Source organism: Oryctolagus cuniculus, chromosome 11, assembly GCF_051225735.1.
Source record: "Oryctolagus cuniculus isolate XC-2025 breed Fujian yellow rabbit chromosome 11, ASM5122573v1, whole genome shotgun sequence".
Lineage (NCBI taxonomy): Eukaryota > Metazoa > Chordata > Mammalia > Lagomorpha > Leporidae > Oryctolagus > Oryctolagus cuniculus.
The window spans coordinates 121,209,965-121,232,684 of NC_142877.1; the positions used below are offsets into that span (position 1 = coordinate 121,209,965).

The 22,720-nt window shown below is 64.4% G+C and overlaps 1 protein-coding gene across 7 annotated transcripts in view; it reads left to right on the forward strand.

The window, feature by feature from the left end:
* Nucleotides 1–22,720, forward strand: part of GRAMD4 (GRAM domain containing 4) — a 72,464-nt gene that overhangs the window by 26,545 nt on the left and 23,199 nt on the right. For 5 of the 7 annotated variants that reach the window (XM_070053056.2, XM_051828127.3, XM_089307773.1 and 2 more), the window contains exons 2-3: nucleotides 9,682–9,892; nucleotides 13,314–13,434. In XM_070053056.2, coding sequence (XP_069909157.1) covers nucleotides 9,682–9,892; nucleotides 13,314–13,434 — 332 coding nt within the window. Of the gene's footprint in view, nucleotides 1–6,385; nucleotides 6,533–9,681; nucleotides 9,893–13,049; nucleotides 13,144–13,313; nucleotides 13,435–22,720 lie in introns of those variants that run through there. The other 2 variants (XM_051828130.3, XM_089307774.1) reach the window with 2 other exon arrangements.

Here is a 22,720-nt window from a genome sequence, read left to right on the forward strand (position 1 = left end):
TTAACAAAACAGGTGTTGCTGGGAGGCGGCCGTGGCTCGCAGGCTGACTTGGCTCACCTGCACCGTTCAAGCTGCGTGGGTCCGCCCCGTGCTGGGTCTGCCCAGGACCGGGGCGACTCTGCCACCTACGTGGTTCTCCTGTTCGTTCAGTGCTAACCACGGGTGCCGCGTGGAGGGGTGCCTTCTCCTCCTGTGGCAGCCTGCGCCGCAGGGACTGGGGCCCCGGGTCTCCTGTGGGCTTCTCACAGCATCCCTGGTTTGTCACTGGAGAGTGAGGGGCACCTCCCTGGGCCCTGAGAGGTGGCCCAGCCCACTGCCTGGGGTCGACCAGACTTCCTCAGAGCTGGCTCCCCTCCCGGCGGTCCTGGGGGCCGCCCCCTCCCTGCTGGCCTGCTTGCCTTGGGTGGGAGAGGAGATGGGGGGTGAGGAGTGTGTTGGCACGGATGTGAGATCCCCTCCCCCGGATGCTTCCGGCTCCAGGGGCTTTCAGACCCCGCAGTGGCCTGGGCCACGTGTGAGTGTGTGATACTCAGGCTGCCGAGCGTGGAACCCGTGGGCTCAGCCAGGGACTCTCAGGCCCCTGGGATCTGCCCGATGGGCAGTGGGCCCACTGAGCCCGCTTGTCCTGCGGCAGGATGGGCAGCCCCGCCCACCTGTTCCCAAGGTGTTCTCCCTCAAGTTTTCCTGGCGCCGGCTGGCTCCCGGCAGTGGGGGTGGGGCTGCCCAGGGGCTGAGGGTCACCCAGGCCTCCTTTGCACCCAGCCTTCTGCAGCACAGGCTGGGGGCGGGCCGGCTCGGGTGGCGCCCCATCTGGAGGACAGCCCCGCCTCCAGCCGTTCTCCATCCCACGTGCCGGCAGGGCAGTGGCAGGAAGACGGAGCCCGTGCAGCCGTCTCATTGGCTGGCTCTTCCCAAGCCCTGGTTGCCAGGAGTGATGGAAAGAGGTGAAAGTCAGCACTCCCACTGGAGAGGAATTCTGTGTTTCCGAGGCTTATGTAATCCCAAGGGTTTGATCTGCCAACGTGAAACTTAGGTTTTCTTGTTAACTTCTTTTCCTGCAAGATTTATTTTGTTATTTTTTGAAAGAGTGACACAGAGTGAGCTAGCACGACCTTCCATTCGCTCGTTCACCTGTGACGGCCGAATCTTGTCCAGGCTGAAGGCAGCGCCCGGAAGTCCATCCGGGCCCCCTACATGGGTGGCAGAGGCCCAGGTGTGTCGCGCTCTCTGGCTCACTGGCAGGAAGCTGGGCTGGAAGCGGAGCAGCCAGGACTCAGCCGGCACTCTGACATGGAATGCCGGCGTCACCCGCACTCGCTTCACCTGCTGCACCGCAGTGCTGGCCGCGGATGGCTGCTTTTGTTGAGTGAATGTCTGTGCGGCCCCTCTGCCTGCCTCCCCGTCCACCTCCCGTGCAGCTGTCCTGGGCCGTGGGCGGGGGTTCTGATGATTTCCTGACCAGAGGCCTCGCCGTGCACCTGGACTCGGGCGATGTCCTCAGTCCTTGGTGTCGGGAGGGTTCGGCCCTGAGCGGGCTTTGGGGGTGCAGGGCTGGGGCCCTGAGAAGGTCCTGTGGCCGGTGCTGCTGGCCCTTGGGATTGGGGCTTCTCCTTGGGATCCAGGCAGGTGTGGGTCTGGGCTGAGGCCCCGGGTGGTCCAGAGACGTCCTCAGGTGGGCAGAGCTCACACCTGTACCTGGTGCCCTCCTCACCTCTGCTTGGAGGCTTGGGTAGGAGGAGGTGGGACTGGGACTGGGCCTGACCAGGGCAGCCTGGCCCAAGAAAACTGCCAACATTCTGGGGGCGTGGCCTGGTTTGTCCGAGCTGGGGACAAGGCCCTGCTCTGGTGACCGACTCGGGCCAGGGGCCTTGTGTGTCCTGCAGTAGCCTCTGTACCTGTTTGTGTGTGGCCGTGTCCCCCTCGCCCCCCGCCCTTCCTTCCCTCTCTGAGGCCACTGCTCAGGAGCTCCCGATAGCTCGGGCGTCCTGGGGCAGGCCTGGACCCTCCCCTCACCTGCCGCACAGGTGCAGAGTCCCCGCAGGGCTCCGAGGCCACCTGGGGTCAGCACGTGGAGCTGACCGCTGATGGTGGGAAGTGGGACCTGCGTTTTTGCTGCTGTCACTGCTGCTGGCCAGGCTCATTCTCAGTCCTGGGCACCACTCAGGTCGCCTTCTACCAGCCCAGGGCCCGGCTGTCCTTTTACAGCTGGGGGGCACTGAGATGCGGTCACTCAGCCACGGCAGCCGGGGTCTGGCTCCGGCTACTTCTCCCACCCACCACGGTCCTCTGTGTACTTGGGCTGCTGCGGCTCGAGCCCCGCGTGGTACTGGAGGCCCAGTGAGGACTCAGAAGCAAACCCGGGTGCCAGGCAGAGGAGCCCGTCCCCACTGTGTGCCCCCAGGTGCGGTGACTTAACCTGGGCACAGGTGACTTGGTGGTGGCTAGCAGGCTGTGTGGACAGAGGGGATGGCCCAGGCAGAGCGCGCGGGGCCGGGGGTGTCTCTTGGTGTTGTGGGGATGAGAGCCCCAGTGGCAGGGTTGGGGGTGGTGGGTGGTCTCCAGGAAAGTGCGGCCCAGCTGTGTGGGGGAGGAGTGGGTGTGCCGAGTCTTCAGCCTTGTTGGATCTTCTGCTGAATCGGTAGCAGGTTGCTGCGGTGAAGGGGGGTGGGTGGGATTTGGGCAGTGGGACTTGGTGGTGTGCGTTAGCTCCCTCTCCCTGCCTCACCCCTACCTGGTGTGAGGACGGCAGCGCTGCTCCCTCCCTGGCTGTGGGCGCTCGGGGCAGAGCAGTGTGGAGCCAGCTTGAAACCGTTTTGCTTATTAATATTTCCAAAATGAATCAACTGTGAGGGCTCTTGCCACGGATTCAGAGCAGAATTCTGAACACTGGCTTAAACAGACCAGGCAGCATGGTAGGCTTAAGGATTTTACTCAGGGAGAGAAAAGCATAGGGGAGTGAAGGCTCTATCTAAGAAAGAAAGGTCTAGAAATTAAATTGAAGGGCCAGCGCTATGGTGTAGTGGGTAAGGCCACTGCCTGCAGTGCCAGCATCCCATATGGGCACCGGTTCAAGTCCCAGCTGCTCCACTTCCGATCCAGCTCCCTGCTATGGCCTGGGAAAGCAGTGGAGGATGGCCCAAGTCCTTGGGTCCCTGCACCCGTGTAGGAGACCTGGAGGAGGCTCCTGGCTTCTGGCTTTGGATTGGCCCAGCTCTGGTCATTGTGGCCAATTGGAGAGTGAACCATCGGATGGAAGACCCCTCTCTTGCTCGCTCTCTTGTGCCCCCCACCCCGTGTAACTCTGACTTCCAAATAAATAAATGAGTCTCTAAAATTTGATTTGGGATCCATACCAAGCAGAGGGCAGGCCAAGAGCCACATGCAGCGGGCGCCCGGAGGCCCCATGCCCCGAAGGCGAGGGACAACAGGAGAAGCAAAGGGCAATGAGGGCGGGGCCTGGGTTCCAGGCCTTTCCTCCACCTCCGGAGGGGCGTGGTTACACAAGTGGGGTCGTAGGGGGATGGGATCACACAGGGGCGTGGGAGGATGTGGTCTTCCAGCTCACAAACCTGCCCGCCTCTGTCAAGCCCATGCTGGGTTCTAAGCGCTGATGTTTTGTTGTGAGCTGGGTAGTAATAAAAAGGAGAGTGTGGGGGTCCCCGCGCTGATGTCCGGCTGTGACTCCTGACCCCAGCTTTCGGCCTGCATAGACCCCGAGTACCACGTGGGAGGCCTGGGCTGCGTCCCCAGACCCAGGCTTTGGCCCCCGCCCTGGCTGCTGAGCTTCTGGGGAGGGAACCATTAGGTGGGAACTTGCTCTCTCCCTGCCTGTCAAATGAGAGGACATGAATACAACCAGGGAAGTCGGACTGAAGACAAGTTCTTGGAACTGACCGCCATTGGGGGGGCTCCGGAGGCTGGCTTCTGGGCCACGGGGACACCACGCCAGGGGATGCTGGCCACTGGCCAGGGCGGGATATTTACACGCAGGGGATGGGCGGGGGTCACCAACCAGGGCTCCCCTCTTGCTTTGTTGGTTGTTGAGGCTTAGGGAGAGCAGCGGGAGGACGTTCTCGGAGCTCCCTACGGCAGCCAGCGCGGAAGGACACAAGGACCTGTTTCCTTTTTCACTGTAGCAGCCGCGCCAGCGGGGGCCACGCTGGGTTGTCAGGCGCAGCCGAGGGTGAGTGGGTGCGGGAGTCCGGTGGAACTGTGGGCTCTTGTGAATCTGCACTGGGGAGCAGTGCTGTTTTCTTGTGTTTCCTGCACTCTGTCGTAAGCGTGGCTGCTGCCTGTGTCAGTGAACTGATGATACCTTAGGTGTTGCTGTTAAACAGTGACCTGCCCCTCCCCCAGGCCCCGGGCAGGAAGTGGAGGCTCTTCCAGGCTTCCCGACTTGCGCCCTGGGCCATCTGGTGATGGGGTCAGGGTGCCTGCCAAGCCCCCCGGGCAGCTCTCCTGTTGGCCTCTGGGCTTCGGCCTGACCCTTGCTGGACCCAAGCCCCAGAGGTGTTTCCTCAAGGGAAGAGAGTCTGGCTGCCTCCTGGAGAGAGACCGGGTGCCGGCGGGTCCTCGGCGCTGAACTCCCCGTGAGTTTTTGCCTGTCTGGGAGCTGGCCTGGGGCAGGGCCCCCTCGAGGGCCCACTCTGGACAGACTTCACTGTGCTGAGTTCCCTGCCAGGGGAAGCTGCCCAGCGCGGCTGGGGCAGCCCGAGCGGCCGTGGGCTCTTGGTGGCGCTCCAGGCTCTGGGTAGGATCCCCCACTCTCTGAACCCAGCTCCCCGTGCCTCACCGTTCTCTGCTGATGCAGGCCCCTCGGGGCCAGGGCCTGGGGTCTCACCTGGAGCTCTGAGCTCCAGCCAGAGCCAGCCCTGCCCTCAGGCAGCCCAGGGGAGTGGGTGGGCAGAGGCACAAGCCCCCAGAGAGGGAGGTTCTGAGGACCTCAGTCGAAACCTCCCACCCCCCAGCAGGATGGTGGGTTGAGGGGAGGGGCCGCTTGGAGGCGAAGGAGCTGTGTTGGGGACATCTCAGAAGCTAGTGTGTTGGCGGGTGCCGCGGCTCACTAGGCTAATCCTCTGCCTGCGGCGCCAGCACACCGGGTTCTAGTCCCGGTCGGGTCGCCGGATTCTGTCCCGGTTGCTCCTCTTCCAGTCCAGCTCTCTGCTGTGGCCCGGGCGTGCAGTGGAGGATGGCCCAAGTGCTTGAGCCCTGCACCTGCATGGGAGACCAGGAGAAGTACCTGGCTCCTGGCTTTGGATTGGTGCAGTGCGCCTGCCGTAGCGGCCATATAGGGGGTGAATCAACGGAGGGAAGACCTTTCTCCGTCTCTCTCTCACTGTCTAACTCTGCCTGTCAAAAAAAAAAAAAAAAAAAAAAAAAAAAAAAAGCCAGCAGGTGGGGCCATCGCAGGAGCAGCTGTGGCTGGTGCCCCCCGGGATGAGTGGGGGGGGCTCTGGAGCAGGGTGGGTGCGAGAGTGCACTGATGCTGGGTGTGCTGCGGCCGGCGCTGGCACCGGGGTGGCGTGGCGTGGAGTAAGGAAGGACGCGGTGCGGGGCCCCTGGAGCTTCTGGCTCTAGAAGCCGCCACGGCAGTGCCGTCACGTGGGAGGGCAGATGGTGACGGTCCCGAGAGGAGCCATGTGGGCGCCAAACTGAGTCAGCGGGGTTTCTCGGGTCCCCCGACTGCTGGGCCCGGCCCCCAGCCCCAGCCATGGATCCGAGGGGAGGGAGGCAGCTCCCCCAGAGCCTCGGGTTTGGGGAATCCCCCAGGTCATCCGTGCTTGTCCTGAGCAGGGGGCCAGGGCCACACTGGAGCCCGCTGCCTGACGATGGCCTGGGAGCCATGTGTGTCTTCAGGCCGTGGGCAGTTGAGGGGTGCAGCGCGTGACTCCAGGTGTGTGTGGGGGGGTGTTGGTTAGAACCAGGCCTCCTGTGCGCTGTGCGTGGCCTCAGCCCAGGGCCAGGTGTGACCCCTGAGCTGGGGCAGAGGGGCCGGCTTCCCCGGCCGCCTCCGTGAGTCTCCAGAGAGTTGCTCCGTAGCTGGGCTGCCATCTCCTGGGAGACAGACTCTGCTTCTCCCGGGACCGGTAAGAGTGCCGCTGGCAGCCAGGAGGTGGGGGTGCTCCTGGGGGGCCTCCTGGAACTCTGAAAGGGGCTTTTGCGGGGCGGGGTATGGATGGACGGCGGCTCAGGGAACGCTCAGGGCCGGGACTGCTCCCCCCCACTCTGGGCTGGGGCGGGGGCCAAACTCCTTTGTGGCTTCCAGGCCCAGGGCTCTCAGACACTGCCTCCTTTGTGCCCGGAGCGATTCAGTGGGTTTCTAAAGCAGTGCGCTGGGCTGGATTCTGTCCCGGTGCAGAGGGGCCCGGGGCCTGGCTGGACGCTGCCTGCTCTGCTCAGGCCCCAGGCTGCAGGTGCCGCCCCCTGAGCTCCTGGGGGCACGTGGCCACCGTCCGGAGCAGGCCTGGCCCTGGAGCAGGGGCTGGAGTAGCCGCAGCTGAGGGGCGTCGGCCAGCGCAGCGTCCGCGAGGAGGTATGGGGGAGGGGTCCCCTCTGCGGGCCAGAGCTGGTCCTCTAGAGCCCCCTCCTGAAAGGGGTGCTCCCTTGTGCAGCCCACTGCTCAGCCCAGACCTAGGACAGCCCCGAGGGGTCCTGTGAGGAGGGTCCAGCCACCGAGAGGGCGGGCCTGTGGGCAGTGGGGGATGGGCAGCTGGGAGTTGGGGAGCTGGAAGGGGTTGACCTGGGCCTGGTGGGAAAAGCTTCCTTTGGGGGGTCATGCCTGTCACCCAGATCCGGCCGTCTTTTGGTGTCCCCAGATCTGCACGTACCTGCAGCCTGCCTGTGCGGCGCTACTTGGGGGTCCCCTCTGTAGAGGTGCTGAGCCGAGGTGGTCCTGGCTTAGGCGGTGCAGGGGTGTGGACGTGGGCATGGGCGGCGTCCTTCCCTGAGTGCCCGGGGTGGCTGTCCCCGGTCGGCTCGTGGTTGCAGACGGCAGTGTGAAGGCTGCCCCTTCTGAGGAGCCCCAGGAGGAGGGTGGTGGGGCCCCCGGGCCCCCTTGCTCCTGTGGGCTGTGTCTGGGCACTGAGCCCGCGGTGGGAGGACGGGCCCCGGTGGGCAGTGGGTGCCGCGGCCGGGGCGCACGCTGCATTCTGATGGTGGCAGCTGGACGCTTGGTGCCTTTGTCTCTGTTCTCCTGGAGCTGAATGCCAAAGGCAGGCCCAGGGGAGGCGACAGTCCCTGGCCGGGAGGAGCCGACTGCCCAGAGCCCTGTGAGGAGCCCGGGCAGCCTCGGGCCCTGCCCAGGCCCCGGCTTCGCAGAGGCTGCTCCAGGGAGGGGAACCCCGGGCACCTAGAGAAGTGAGGAGGAGGTTTTGTGCGGCCGCCCTTCCTCCTCTTGGTGTGTGCTGCTTTTCCCCGTGAAGAAGGCAGTAGGAATGGGGTGCAGCGGGCTGGGGGTGGGTGCTGGCCGAGCGCAGAGCTGAGTTTTCCGAGGCGAAGGCTCAGAGGTGGAGGACGTGTTAATGCCACGGAGCTGGGCCCTTCAACACGGCTCAGCAGCTCCGCTCTGCGTTGTGTGTATTCTACCATAATACAGACTTGGGTGGGGCGTCGAGGCCCCCGGTCTGGGCGTGCAGGGGCCTCCGCACACGTGTTTGCACAACGGGGAGTAGCATTTGGTGATGTCCCCAGCCTTCGCCGAGCCGCCGACCCATGTGAGGCCCCTGTGGTGTTCCCGGCTGCCCGGCCCTCCCCGACTTGGACCAGGGCGGATGTTGGCCGCCCCTGGGGTGCGCCCTGGGGTGAAGGGAGGGCCCCTGTGTCCCGGCCCTCCCGCCTCCTGCCTCCTCACTCAGCTCCGTTTCCATTGCGTGAACTGGAAGGTTCCTGCACGCGATAGTGCGATTTATTTTCAGTTTACTCAGGCGTCTCGGCACAGGTACTGCTCCTGCCCTCCTGCTGGCCACCTGTGTGCCCTGCTGCCTGTGTGGTTTGTTCTTTCTAACGAGCGCAAGTTGTTAGCGTCGTGGGCTTGTCCTGCTGGGCTTTGCTCTGCTTTGTGATGTTCTTGTCTCTCGCTGTGGACTCCTGCTTCTCCCCTGGGACTCGCGCAGTGCCCAGTTCTGCTTTTTCCTGGTTCATGGTGGGCGGCGTCTTCTCCCTGGGCCCCCGCCCTGGGAGCTGTGGACAGCTGCCTCCCCGTGTGCCCACTCCTGGGGCCCCAGGGGACGCGGGGTGTTGGCACCTCTGCGCTTTGCACCGGGGCCAGCGACAGGTCGCGTGTCTTCAGGTGTCCCCCGTGTGACGGCTGGGGCCCGGCGTTGATGAAAGCAGGGAGCAGCAGTCGGGAGGCGGGGCCCCAAGGGAGGAGGTACCCAGGTCACTGTTGCACCAAGTGGCACCAAGAAGAGTGTCTTGCTCTTTGATTGGCTGGTTTAGAGGATGACAGGCGGTGGGTGTTGACACTTCTGATGGTCTGTGAGGGTGTGGGGACACATGGGGACGGCCACCAGCCAGGGGTTGGGTAGAGAAATTGTGCAGTCAACAGCGTCGGGCGGGGACGGGCTTCGGGGCTTGTCTCCGACGGACAGGGGTCCTGCACTCGTCTTCGTGACGGAGCCCCAGGAGCGGGCAGGCGTCTTCCCCGCTCTTGCAGGAACCCAGCCCCTGTCTCGCTTCAGCAAGGCGCCCGGCCTCCCCTGCCACGCTGCCTCCTCGCTGCCCGTGGCTCGGAGCAGGTTCCACCACGTCCCGAGCAGGCCGTGGGCTGCCTGCTGTTCCAGGGGCCCGCTGCCGCAGCCACACCAGTCGGGCGGGAGGGCCGTGGGGCTGTCATTTAGGGGTCACTGTCCCTGCCCACACTGCCCCTCTTCCCACCTCCACCTCTGGGCCTCCCGGGAGATGGCCCAGCCCAGCCCGGCTCTCCGCCCTCCCGCTGTGAGTGAGAAGGCCCCTCAGCCGCCTGGGGTCAGGCTCTCCTCGGCTCTGCCATCTCAAACCCCCAGGGTGCTTTAGCCTTGTTGGGGTCCCCCCCCGCTTCAGGGTGGAAACCCTGGCTCAGGGCGGAGGGGCTGGTGGCAGAAGGCCAGGGGTGTCGGGGACACCCCAGTGCACATCCCTGCCTCGGTGCCCACATGTGTGTCCCCACACTGGGCCCTTGCCCTGGGTGCTGGGGGGGGTCCAGGCCTGTACTGCCTGGGGGTTTCTGATGCAGCCTGTCCCTGGGGAGGCTTCTTGGAGGAGGCGAGGCCTGAGCCAAGTCTGCAGGCCGAGCCATGGGCTGTGAGCAGGACGGTGTCTCAGGCAGAGTCCCCGGGGGACAGCCTGGTGGGGGCGTGGTGAGGCCGGGTTCCACTGGGACCCGCAGGGCAGCCGTCGGGGCAGCCCCAGTGTGGACCCCCTGGCGGTTTCCAGGCCTGGGCCCCCGTCCCCGGCAGTGCGTGCAGCCGTCCTTGACAGCTTGTTGGGAGAATGTGGGGCAGGGTGGGGGCGGGTCTAGCCTTCTTTCTCACTGCCGGCTGTGGGGAGGCAGAGGCTGGGCTGTGTGCCCGGCAGGAGCACCCCGATGGGGGCGTGGGAGGAAGGGCAGTGGCGGGAGGAGCTCTGGGGCTGGTGGGCGCCAGGTGGGGTCTCCGCGTGCAGAGCCGGCGCGGGCGCCTGACCAGGTCCCTCCTTCCCTTCCAGGGACCCCGCCCGTCATGTTAAGGTAAAGCAGCGGGGCTCGGTGCTGACCATGCTAAGGAGGCTGGACAAGATCAGGTTCAGAGGTCACAAGAGAGACGACTTCCTCGATCTGGCCGAGTCTCCCAATGCCTCAGACACCGAATGCGGAGACGAGGTCCCCCTGAAGGTCCCGCGGACCTCGCCCCGGGACGGCGAGGAGCTCCGGGACCCTGTGAGTACCGGCTCTGGCGGGCTGGCGGGCTGGGCTGGGCTGGGCAGACGCAGCTGCGGGCCTGCTCGCCCCTCCTCTGGTCCTGCTGCCTGCCCTCGCCCGCCCCGCCCCCGGGTCTCCCTGGCCGCAGCCTCTGCCCTGCCCGGGGTTCATCTAGTGGCTGCGTTTTGCCTCACTCCCTGGTTTTCTGTGGCTGGCGCGGAAGTGGCTGCAGGTAGCGTGCTGTCTGGGAGCTTCTGGCTCCCGTCTGGCTGTGCCAGGGTGCGGGTCACCAACCCGGGTGGCCGGCTGGGCCCTCCTGCCTGCGGTGGCAGCAGAGGCCCGCTGAGCACCTGCGGCTCCGACGGGACTGAAGCATGGGTGGGCCGTGGCCCCTGCCCCGCCAGGTGTGGCCCCTGGGCTCACTGTTGTGGGCACACCTACCCCAGGCTTCCCCACTGCCTTCTCTAAGCCATCGCATGCCAGGTGTGGGCGACCCGCCCTGCTGTTTGCTCTCCCAGCCCCCGAGCCAGGCCGTGAGTGCCATCCTTCCTGTGTGTCTGCGCCTGGCCAGAATTAATAATTCACTGCACGGCCGCTCGCCCCAGGTGGTGGGTGCTGGGCTCCTGCACCTGCTGTGCCGCCCTGCAGTGGTGTGGTCTGGTGACAGCCTACGGGCTGAGTGTGCTGTGGCTGCCGTGGCGCTTCGGGAATCCCCACGCGTGGGCAGCTCTGAGCTCCGCAGCGAGTGGTGACTGGGGTCCCACAGAGAGGCCGAAGCTGGGCTGTCCTGGCTTCCACTCCATCTGTCCGTCCGTCCATCTGTCTAGCAGGGCAGCCACTATCTAGGTGGAGGCCGAGGTCGGGCCTGGAGCGGGACCTCCCATCTGGGTCTGACGTGTCTGAGGGGGCGGGGGTCCACCCACCCTGGCTTCCCTGGGCTCCTGAGAACAAGTCCTATGGAGGCTGAGCGGCCGGAGCTGGCCCCAGGTCTGCCCGCCTATGTGCCTTGGCCCTGCTAGGGCAGCCCCCACGTGTGGGCCTTGGGGTGCCCACAGCCCCAGGGCTCATTTTTAGGGTCTTACCCCCGTTGGGCAAATAGGAGGCTCGGGGGCCTTAGTCACACGTGAGGTCACGAGACGAGACAGTGGCAGAGCCAGATCCGGGTATGGGGCTCCGGGGCCTGGCCTTCACTGTCCCCCTCTCCCCAGCCCACCAGGCTCTGGGGCTCCCCTCCGACACCTGCCCCGGTCACAGCCCTGTTAGGATTGGTGCCTGGAGTCAGTCACAGGGCCCTGCCTGGGAGCCCCTCCTGCCACACAGGAGAGGGGCTGAGCGTGGGGCAGCACACGCTGGCCTGGGCCGGGGCCTGGCCCTGTCTTCTCTGCTGGGGTGGGCCTGGCTGTGTGGGGACTGTTCCGGGCCCCGAGTGGGGGGAGCTGAGGCCACTGCCTTGTCAGCAGTGGGGGGGGGGGGTTCCTTTCTGCAGCAGCCCTTGAGGCAATGTCCAGGATCAGCCAGCAGCCGCCCCCGGGCAGGACGGGCTGCAGGCAGCTGGCCTGGGCTGGCCTGCACGCGTGTCTTCTGTCTGATGCGTGGTGGCTCCTAGGGCTCCAGGTTGTCTGCGTGCTGCCTGCTGTGTCAGGCAGTTCCTGACGAACTCAGGACGTTGGTGGCCTGGGCCAGCCTGGGGCCAGCCTGGGGCCAGCCTGGGGCCAGGCTCACCCTGCGCAGGGTCTGTGGTGGGTGGGGCGGGGACCAGGCTGCGGTGCCCGGCTGCGGCTTTGTGCTGTGCTCCTGCAGGAGCGCTGTGCGCAGGGCAAGTGCGCTGATTATAACACACATTCTCCCGCAGGGACCCCCAGGGAGAAGCAGGTTGGGGGGGGGGGTGGCAGGCACTTCTGGGGCCGGCAGGGTTGCCGAGGTCTCTCTCTGGTTCGGCGTTCATGGCCACCTGCCCCTCCACACAGGCCCGGGCTCTTGCGGGCCTGGTCTTCCCTGGCCAGGGCAGGTGACGGGGTCTGACTCTGACGCAAGGGATGGAGAGAAACTTGCAGACAAGGGGGGATGGAGATGAGGAGAGGGGTGTGCCTGCCCCGGAACCAGACGAAGGAATGGGTGTGCCCAGGATGAGAGGGCCAGGTGGGGATGAGGAGGGTTCAGACAGGAGCCAGGTGCCAGCCAGGGTCCTCGGTCAGTGGCCTAGAGCTGCCCAGGGTATACAAGGGCAGGTGGGTTGGGGTGAACTGGTTGCAGGCAGCCTGAAATTTCTGTTTGGGATTAAAAAGAAAAAAAAAGTGGCGAGAGCAAGGTCCCAACCCAGCAGTGCCCCGCACCTGTACGCGCCACTGCCGCCACCTCCTGTCCAGTTGGGTCCCCAGCCCCTCACACTCGGTGTCCAGGAAGCCCCCCAGCTTCTGGCCGTCCTCTCTGGAAGACAAGGGCTGAGGACTGGGCCCTGTGTGGGAGCTGGGCTGTGGGTCAGGGCCTCGCAGGGTTCTGGGGAGGCTCTCCCCAGCCGTGTGGGGCAGTCTGTCCTGGCTGTGTTGGAGCCGCCTTCGCGGATGCTCAGGCCTGAGGCCTGCCTGGGCCCGTGTGGCCTGGCTCCTGGGACCCAGACCAGGCCTTCCCAGAGCCTCTCCTCCTGGGTGGACGCTTGTGGACTCCTGGACCCCCATCATCTAGAACAGGTGCTCTGGCTAGTTTTCCTTGGTCAAGGTAGGCCGGGCACAGGGAACTGCCCTGTCTTTGTCCCACCCGCTGGTCTCTGTGCCACCCTGCCTGGCTCACAGCCTGGCCCCTGTCCCCTGGGAGCCAGAGCTGCTGACACTTGGGACCAGGTCAGGGCGCAGAGGGTGTGGCCCAGAAGCCTCGGCTGCCTCTGTCAGCCGCCCCTTCCCTGGCTGTGCTCAGGGCAAAGGGAGCGGCATGGCCCCTGTGTGCCAGTCCCGGCCAGGTCAGCAGCGGGATGCAGCCGTGGGGCTCAGCAGGCCTGGCTGTGCCGGGTGGAGCCTGTCTCCTTTTCCTCCAGTCAGCAGGATGTGCCCAGCCCCCAGGCTCGCGGCACGGGCAGTGGCTGCCTGTAACTGGAGCCTGCCCTTGGCTCGCGGGGATGGGGCTGTGGTTTAATTAGCCCTCCACGGAGCCGGGAAGTCGAGGCCCGGCTGGAGTTTATGGGAAGTCGGCTCTGCAAGGCCTCTGAGGACGTTCGTGCTGCCTGAGGCCCCCAGGTGGCCTGATGTGGGTGGGCCCAGCCTCTGCCTTGTCCGCGGGTGCGAGCTGGTGCCGGGTGGGACCCTCAGCCCAGCAGCCCGTGGTGCCATCCTCATGTCCTAGAGGCCAAAGCTTCTCTCCCCAGGCCTTCTCGTGCCCTCTGCAGAGCTGAGCGTGGACCTGGGGTGCCCCGGCCACTTCCTCTGAGGGCCTGCTGTTTCTCTTCCAGGCTGGTCCAGGGACTCTCATCATGGCCTCAGGTGTCCAGGACTTTAACCGGACGGAGTTTGATCGGCTGAACGAGATCAAAGGTCACTTGGAAATCGCCTTGCTGGAAAAGCACTTCCTGCGTGAGTGCCGCTCTGTGCTCGTGGAAGGATGGGCCGGGGTGGGGGCCTTGTGGCCGCGGCTGTGGGCTCAGGAGTGCCCACGTGGCCCCAGTCCGTGCCTCCCTGCTGCTGCCGCCTGCGCCCAGCCCAGCCTTTGCAAGAATAGAATGCTGTGTGGAAGTCCTGGTGGTGACGGCCAGGCTGGGTCATTTTCACGAGCTGGCCCAGAAATGACCAGAAGGAAGAATCTGACATTTGTATTTGCTCTGTTTATGGATCAAGGAGGGAGGAAGAGCAGTGGGACCTTGTCGTCATTTGCCTGCACTGCGTGTTCCCTGCTTGTTGGGGTTTTAGTCTCTGGGCAGTGTGAATGGTGGAGAATGTTCTGGAAGCTCTGACCTCTGTGGACGCTCTCTCCTCCCCTGCATGTTTTGTGGATGGAGAAACTGAGGCACGGAGGGCTCACTCGAGTCGTCCTGCTGTTGGGCAGAGGCCCCTGCCTGGGGTCAAGTGGTCACAGCAGGCAGCCGAGGCCGGAGCTCCCTGACCCCGGGGGTGCGCACAACCCTGCCAGCTGCCAGGGCACTCTCACGGCTGATGCTGTGAGCGGTGGCTTTCCCCAGGAACCCAGCCCTGGAGCCGTCACTGCTCTGCTTTGAGGAGCAACGCCAGGCCTGAGGCAGGGGCAGCCCTCGGCCGTGAGCAGGGCTGAGGGCCCCACAGGCAGGCCACCTCCCCCGTGCGTCGCCCCTGCTCTGCCCCAGATGCCCCTGTGCCGGAAGCGTGTGGGCCTCGGTCACTGCACCTTTGCCAGTTGCGTCTTGCAGACTGGGCCGGGGTCTCTGCTTCCTGGCCCGGGGCCTGCACGGGAAGCCCTTGGTGGAGGGGAGCAGCCGCGGGTGGGTGTGGGTTTCCCCTGCCAAGTACTGCTGGTGTCCCAGAGGGAGAGTCCTTGCCTCTCCGTTGGATGGACGGTGCAGGGACTGGGCCTTGCTCTTGGCCTCTTGCTGTGAGGTAGGGAGCGACAGCCACTTACCTGGGGCTTCCACCTGTTGGCCTGGTGTCGGGGGCCTGGCTGCCAGCGTCCGTGATTCCCTGGTGCTCAAGGGGTGGGCCCCAGGGCTCTGTCTGGTGACAACCTGGACAGCAGTAGTGAGCCGTGTGTGTGTGCGTGCGTGTGCACACGCATGTATGCAGTGGCAGTCGGAGTGTGTGTGCAGCAGCACTTTTGAGTGCGTATGGGCAGCAGCGGGTAACTGTTCACGTGTGTGGCCAGAATCCACGTATGTAGGAGTGCGTGTGGACGCGTGTGAGTGGTTAACCGTGCTGTGCATGCGTGTGCGCCTGGCCTGTGTTCTGAACGCCGGGGTCAGAGGCAGCGAGGACCCAGGCTGCTCAGGGTGCCTGGTGGTGCCTGCTGCCTGTGGCCGTGGCTGCTCTGAGCGCCTGCCATGCAGGGCTGTGGGGTTGCCAGGCCTCTGAAGGGACGAGGTGGCCGTCCCTGGGTGGCTGCTGTTGGGGGCTGGCCCTGGAGGTCGGTCTGGGCAGGCCCTGGGGAAGTCGGATTCCGTTTTGTGGGTCAGAGCAGTGAGTGGGCAGTTTCATGGTGCTGGATGAACCCCCAGAGCCAGGGTTGATCCGTGAAGGGGAGGGGCCTAGCGGGAACCCCCGACAGGCGGGGGATGGGGAGGCTTCCAGGGCAGGAGTGGGCGGGTGCCTGCCACTCCTGCGCTCTGACCAAGCGGCACCTCAGGAGGAGAGATCCACAGGGCTGGCGGGATCTCGACAGGGAAGGCCTCTGTCCCTGCCGTGGGACATGGCTGCGGTGTCCTCGGCCGGCGCTCGTGACTGTCCCCAGGGTGCTTCAGGGAGTGAAACTGGGGGGTCCAGCTTGGGCAGCCGGGGGGCGGGGAGCCGTGTGGGCTGGGTCTCGGAGTTGGAGGGGGTTGAGTGTGAGGACGTAGGGCCGGGTTGGGGAGCTCACGGTCGGCTCTGCCTGCTGTCCTGTACCCCCGCCGCTCCCCCGCGGTAATTTGGAGCGAATCCCAGGCTGCGTTGGTTTTTTCCGTCTGTAAATAACGTCAGTGGGTGGCTCTGTGTTTGAAAGCCCAGGCGGCGAGTCCGGTGTCCCAGCTGGAGCCCTGCAGCTGTGCTCAGCTGTCGCCGGCGCCCGGCTTCCAGCCGCCCTGCCCTGAGGGTCTCTGTCCAGGCGTGCTGTCCAGCGCATGACCTCGGGCCCTGTCCTGAGACGTTGGGAAACGGTCATTCTCACTTCTGCTCGTTTCTCCGTGTAACGGCGGACGTGTTTCTGAAAGCCGGCTCGGCTGTGCCGACGGTTCCGTTACCCCCGGTGTGGTTCACCGAGGAAGGACTGGGCACACGCTGGAGTTTGCCCCTTTATCTTCGAGTTTCCAGGGGCGGGGCTTTCTGCCCTGGGCATCCTGCAAAGTGACCGAGGAGGGGTTGGGCTTTCCCGAGTCTTTCGTTGCGGTGTCATCTTGAGACAGGTTTGAAGGGATTTGCTGTGTGCTAGTCACCGTGCCTCACGGAATCGGTGCCTGCACAGTCCTGCCTCTGGGCTTCTGGGTCCTTCCTCGGCCTTGGCCGCACCCACACAGTTCCTGTGCCGCGACTATGATTAACTCACGGCAAGCCAGGCCCACCCGCCGGAGGTGGCGTCAGAGGCTGCGTGCGGCTGCTGGTTGGCCATCCTGCCTGTGCCTGTTCCGTGGCAGGACTGGGGCACCTGGGGTTCACGCGGATAATTCATTTGGCGTCAGGCCCAGGACTCCTGGGTGTCTTCCCTGTGCTCGCTAGTCTCGGAACCCAGTGCCAGTGTGATGTCCAGACGCAGGCTGACGCGCAGGGTCTGGGTTTGTTTCTGTTCGTGCGGGAGGTGCGTCCGCTGAGAGGCGCCACTCACTGGTCTGAGCGTGGCTCTGCACGGGTTTCTCCAAGCCTCTCGGTGTCCGCAGGATGGGGTTGGCTCCGTTGCTTCTCTTAACTTTTGTTTTTTGTTTTTTTTTTTTAGTTTTTTTTTTCTCCTTTAACTTTTTATTTTGACACAATTTCAGGAAAGTTGTAACAACAGTACAAAGAATTCTCATGTTTTTCATCCCAAGTATTCCTCAAAAGTTAAGTTTTTACTGCATTTATGTCTCTTTTCCACCTACGTATCCATGTGTCCATCCATCACCCAGCAATCATCCACCCACCCACCCTCATTCCACACACCCACCCAAACATCTGTCCGTCCCAGTGTCCGTCTGCCCTCCACCTCTCTGCACGCCCTCCACGCGTCTGTCCAGGCCTCCGTCCACCCCCCTGTCCACCTGCATGCTGCAGACACGATGGCCCTACCTGCTCTGCCGAGTATTTCCTAAAGGCAGAAGCGAAAGTGCCCCGCATCTGACCACCGCACCGTCACCCGAGGCGGCAGGCTGCTGTCTAGTCTGAGACCCTCCCCGGGCTCCCCGTCGTAGAAGGTTCCGGGCCGGGAGCGCCCCCTGGCTTTGTGTCCCTGGAGTCAGGGTTTGGGAAGAGGGCAGGGTGTGCTGGGGTTGTCCCGTGTCCTCACCAGGAGCCTCAGGTCACCCAGCTGTGCCAGGGGCGGTTGTCCTGGGTGCCTCACGCCGGGCACCTTGTCTACCTTGTCATTTTGTCCCATTGCTCATGGTGTAGGGTTGGTTTTTATTTTTAATGATTTATTTACTTGAGAGGCAGAGCTACAGAGACAGAGGTCTTGCATCCGCTGGTTCACTCCCCAAGTGGCCTCAACTGCTGGAGCTGGGCTGATCTGAAGCCAGGAGCTTCTTCCGGGTCTCCCACACGGGTGCAGGGACCCAAGCTCTTGGGCCATCTTCCACTGCTTTCCCAGGCCACAGCAGAGAGCTGGATGGGAAGAGGAGCAGCCGGGACGTGAACTGGCGCCCATATGGGAAGCTGGCACTGCAGGCAGCGGCTTTACCCGCTACACCACAGCGCCAGCCCCGGCTATTTTTTAAATAAGTTTCTTCTCTCTCTCTGGAATTGGTTACCTGGTTCCCAAGTCGAGGCCACTCCAGCAAACGAGCTCCTCTGCCTGCCGCCCACCCCCACGCCGTTTTCCTTCCTCTTCCGCTGTCTTTCTACTGATTTTTTTTTTTTGCAGACGCATCAGTAGGGGTGCTCCTCAGTGTGTGTCTGCGTAAACCTGATTTGAAAATGTTGCAAACTGACAATGCATGGGATCCCGGCCAGTTCCCACACTGCCCAGCTCAGCGGCTGGCACCGGGAGGGTGCGGGTGGCTTCCCTGGCGCCCGTGGGGCTGACGAGAGCTGGGCTTCCAGCCGTTGCCCAGCACCCCCGGAGAGGGTCCTGTCGCACTCACCTGCCTCCTGGAAGATCCAGATTCTAGCTCTGAGCCGCGGTTTTACCTGCACGGTGATGTTTGCTCTTTGATTGCAAGGACGGTGTTCTGACCTCTCCTCTCCTCGCTGTCTCCATCCCCGCCCCCGTCCTGGCCCTCACTGCGCAGTGGTGCGCGGGGACAGTCCCGGCCTGTTTGGCACCCACGTCGTCCGTGGTGTGGCTGTGGCCTGGTTTACTCGGCTGGGTCCCTGTGGGTGGACAGTTGCACTGTCGCCTGCCTTTTGCCATTAGAGATTGCCACATGCAGTTCTAGTGTTTTTTTTTATTTTTTTTTAAGATTTATTTATTTGAAAGGCAAAATTGCACAGAGGAGGAGAGGGAGGAACAGATCTTCATCCACCAAATGGCCGCTTCCACCAGGGCTGGGCCAGGAGCTTCATCAGGTCCCCCATGCGGCTGGCAGGGGCCCAAGCACCTGGGCTGCTTCTGCTGCCTTCCTAGGCAGGGAGCGGAACGGGAAGTGGAGCAGCTAGAACTTGAACCCGTGCCCATATAGGGATGCTGGTGTCACAGGCGGTTCCTACCTGTGTCTGAGCGAGGATTAGGACAGAACTCATTTTATAGCCCGAGTGTGATGTCTTGGAGGCGGCGAGAGCTCCGTGAGCGGAGGAGTTTGCAGGAAAGCCGGGTGCCACTGGGGTTTTGTTGGTATCACCTTGCTCGTTCTAGCACGTCTCAGCACCCGGTGCATACCGTGTGTGAGGGCCGGCGTTCTGTGGTCCCAGGGCTGCGGATGTGCCGGCTGTCACCGAACCCACTCTGGCAGGTTTGGCTGTCCCTGCGCCTCCAGCTCCGTGGGAGGGGCTGCGAGTGTGGGAGCTCGAGGGTGGGAGCCAGGCTTCTCGGGCTGGGCTGGGCGCTCACCACCCTCCCCCCGCCCGTAAGGCACTGAGCTGGACCGTGCTGACATCCCGCTCCGTGGTGCACGGTGCTCGCTCTCCACAGTCGGGAGGAAATGGCCTGGAGTCATCAAATATTGACGAGCACAGATGTTGCTGGGCGAGAAGGGGACGTGGAAGTGCGGTGCGGCCCGGCCGGGGGCGGGGCTGGAGTCTGAAAGCAGCCATCGATCACTGGACAGCCTCCGCATTTCCCTGTAGCCCCGGGGCGCGGCAGCTGCCCTGGCCTTTGGGCTCCGCGGTGCCTTTGGAGCCCATGGTGCCTGGCCGCCAGCGTGCATTTCCCGCGTTCCTGCCGGGGGCGGGCTCTGGAAGGGACGTGCACCAGGCTGGAAGCACGCACAGCCTCTGTGCGAGAGTAACTGATGTGGAAGTTGGATGTGGGGAGGAGGGTGCTTCTGGGAGCCGCGGGGGGCTGGGGGCTTCCTGGTTGCTGGGCTGTGCCTTGCAGAACCCCTCGCGTGCCCCGGCCCCTTCCTCCCGCGTCATGGAGCCTTGCAGGCACCTCCCTGGGTCAGCTGGAGGATGTCTGTCAGGATGCCAGGCCCGCCTCTGGGCCTCTGACACCCCCATGCCAGATACGGGTTCCTGTTGGGTGCGGCCGGGGTGGTTTCTGGACACAGGACTCGGGGAGGGGCCTGCAGCTGCCGTGACTCACTGGGGGTCAGTGTAGTGTTCACCCCATGGGGGCTTCCTCCAGGAAGCCGGTCAGGGAGGAGAGTGGGTGGGCAGGCTGGCGCCAAGGAACCGTCCTGTGCGTGCAAACCCCATGGAGAGGCCTTGAAGGCAGCGAAGTGTCCTGGTGGCCCACCTGGGCGATTTGGGGCGGGCAGGACCTTCCTCATCCTCCTCGCCACCCGTGTCTCTCCCCAGTCCAGAGACGGGGTGGTCTGGTCCTGTCCTCGGAGATGAGAGCCGGCAGTGGACACATGTGCCAGACCAGGGGAGGGGCGAGCGCCAGGCGAGCAGAATTTGAAGACAGAAGCCAGCGAGGGGACCAGTCCAGGTCACACAGAATTTGTCTAGGGAAAGCCAGGATCGGCCCCTGAGAAAATAAGTGTCCCAAGGCTCTGACGTTCTCGTTTCTAGACTTCGGTGCACTGGTGAGATCTCCTTCATCGCTGATGTGTTTGGCTCTGAGAGTCAAGGGCCTTTGGGCAGGGCTGAGCTGACCCCCCCCAGCCGAGCCCCTGGTTGCCCCATCCCCGCCGTCGCACGTCAGAGGAAATACTCACCCCGCATCCTGCTGGCGCTGGGCGCATCCTGCTGGCGCTGGGCCTCCTGCTGCTCCCAGTCCCGGGACGGGTGCTGTGCATGGCGACAGAGCCACATCCCACGGGAAGCATTCAGTTGGGGGCCACTGCCCGGTCCCGTGACCCCCTCCACCATGGGCGCATCTGCAGCCTCCTGGGCCATGAGAGGGTGTGTGGTCAGAGGGGTTTCCTGGCGGGGAAGCCGCCCCGTCCTCTGCCCCGTCCCCACGGCCCCTGCTGTGCAAACCCCCTTTGCAGAGGCCAGGGCTCCCGTAGCGCGTGGGGAGAGCTGGGCCGCCCTCACCAGTGCCCGTGGCCCAGCTCGTGGGGGGCCTGCCTTGTCCACTGTGGTCTCTTTGCCGAGTGGACTCATCCGAGAGCGCGTGAAGCGAGCTGTGAGCCCCGGCCGCTGGGTGCTTGGGGCACGTCTGCGGGCAGTGGAGGGGTGCATCGGGAAGAGGTGAGTGGACCCTGATGGACAGGCCATGGCCTTCTGCGGGTCCTTCTGGGCACCTGCCTGGGCTCTCCAGCGTGCCTCCTTTGCTGCCCTCCTTGCTGGTGCTTGGCCCCAGGCACGCACTTTGTCAGTGGGCTACACCACCGAGAGCCTCAAGCCTCAGTCCCACCTTGCCTAAGGGGGAGGCGGACTCCCTGCCCCTGCCCCCTCACTCTGCTGCTGGGGGAGAGGACTGGGGTCTGCAGGGGTCGGCTGCCGAGTGCTGGTTGGGTTGCGGGGTGGGTGATGGAACACAGGTTTCAAACACATGCGTCCCCTGGGTCAGTACTGGGCGGGGGCCCCAGGGTCCACCCCCGGTGGTCAGGTGCTCCGAGCAGTCTCACGCTGCTGAGCGGAGAGCTGTGGCTTGAGCATGGTTTGTCCTGGGGACCCAGGGAGGAGCTTAATCCTCTAAGCTTTACTTTAATGGTATTAAGGGGGTGGTGTTTAGAAGCAGGGCCCCAGGGAGAGATCAGATGAGATTAGCCTGTGGGTGGGGCCTGTGACTGAGAAGAGACAGAGACCAGAGACCAGGGCCAGCGCCAAGGCAGCCCCTGCACTCCGGGCCTCCAGGGCCCTGGGCCCAAATCGGCCACTTTGTTGCTAGAGAGCCTTTCTCAGCTGTTTCATTGTGGGGCGAAAGCCATCCTGGGTGGAAACTGGCTGGAATCCTAGGGTCTTTTGTTTGTTTTTTTCTTAAATGCATGGGAACAATTTGAATGCCCCGCATGTCCCCCCTGCCTCCACAGTCGCTGAAGTGCACCTGAGACCACAGCAGGACGCGCCCGCGTCCCTCGGCGGCCCGCCTCGTCGAGGTGGCGTGTTCCCGCCACCAGGCAGTGTGCAGTTGGTGACAGCGCCGTAAGCATGGCCTCTGTGTGCAGCAGTGAATGGGCCACCGTGAATTTCGGGGAGACACGCAGACAGAAGTTTACGATGAAAGCAAGTTCTTCCCAAGCACAGGGCGTCGCGGAGGGAGGCGGTGGACGGGTCCCTGACAGTGACCGCAGGCCTGGCGCTGTGTACCTGATCCGTCATCTTCCAGAAGGGTCTCCCGGTGACAGGAGGGGCGGATGAGGCTGGGAAGGTTCCAGAGGGGGAGGGGAGCGGCAGAGCTGGGGCTGCGGGGCCTCCAGGTGCTCCAGGTGTGCGGGCGGCCGCCGGGCCGGGCGGGAAGAAGCGTTATCTGAGGATTGTCACTTGATTTTTATTTTTGGCTGAGGCTGGGCCTGGTGAGCTGCGTGCCAAGAGGAGTTCCGCGTGAGCGTTCCACTTCTGCAGGTTTAAAAATAGCCGCGGAGCCGGTCTCCCTCCTCCCAGTAACTTCCCTTCGCGGAGGCCGGGGGCTGGGGGTGGGCACAGCCCGGGCGTGCGCTCCGCCTCCCCGGGTGCCGTGCCACGCCCGACCCCACTCCTGCTTTCAGGGCGGCCGTGGAAGCACTGTGGCCAGCACTCCCATGGACACGTGGGGCTGTGTGTGCGATCCGGACACCGCTTGTTCTGGGCCCCGAGCGCCCTGCTGGAAGTTCACCTGTTTGACCGATGGCTGCACACGCCCCCGTGGTGTGAGGGCCACTCTGGGCTCCCAGGTCGGCCCTGGGCCGCCTCCCTCTCACTCCCTGTCACTTCTGCCACCGAGCACTCTCCTGGGGGCCCGGCTGGCTCGGGGCTCGTCCCTGTGTCCAGCCTGGGACCCGTCGGCAGGCAGGTGTGGAGTAATGCGTCCTGACTGGATGCGTGCAGCTCTCCAGGACCGCAGGAGAGCGGCCGCAGCTTGTGAGCGCAGAGGGTCACACAGCCACCCGGTGCACCTGTGGGTGGCTCGGGGAACGTCCAGCCGGGCTCTGATGGTCAGGGGTTGGTGAGAGCACTCCTTATCAGGGCTGCCTCCCCTGTCTGGGCTGTCGCTGGAGGGTGCGGAGGGCGGTGCAAGGAGGGGGCTGGCTGGGACGTGGGAATGCCGGGGCCGGAAGTGCGCTGTGGGCCAGGTGGAAAGAAGGGAGCAGCCCAGCCCACTGGACTCCGAGGGCCGGGTCGGGGGTGGCCCTTCGACCTGCATGGATCTTGGGGAGAGCAGAGAGTGACCACTCTGTCCATGTCTAGACCAGAACCTGTGACTGTGAGGCCACAGGGGGCTTTGCAGTGTGAGTGTGGACTCTGTGACTCAGGCACGGAGCACGGGCACCGTGGTCCCAGCAGGTGCCTGATGGGAGGCGTGGGAGGGGAGCCCCATCCTCCATGTCCGTGA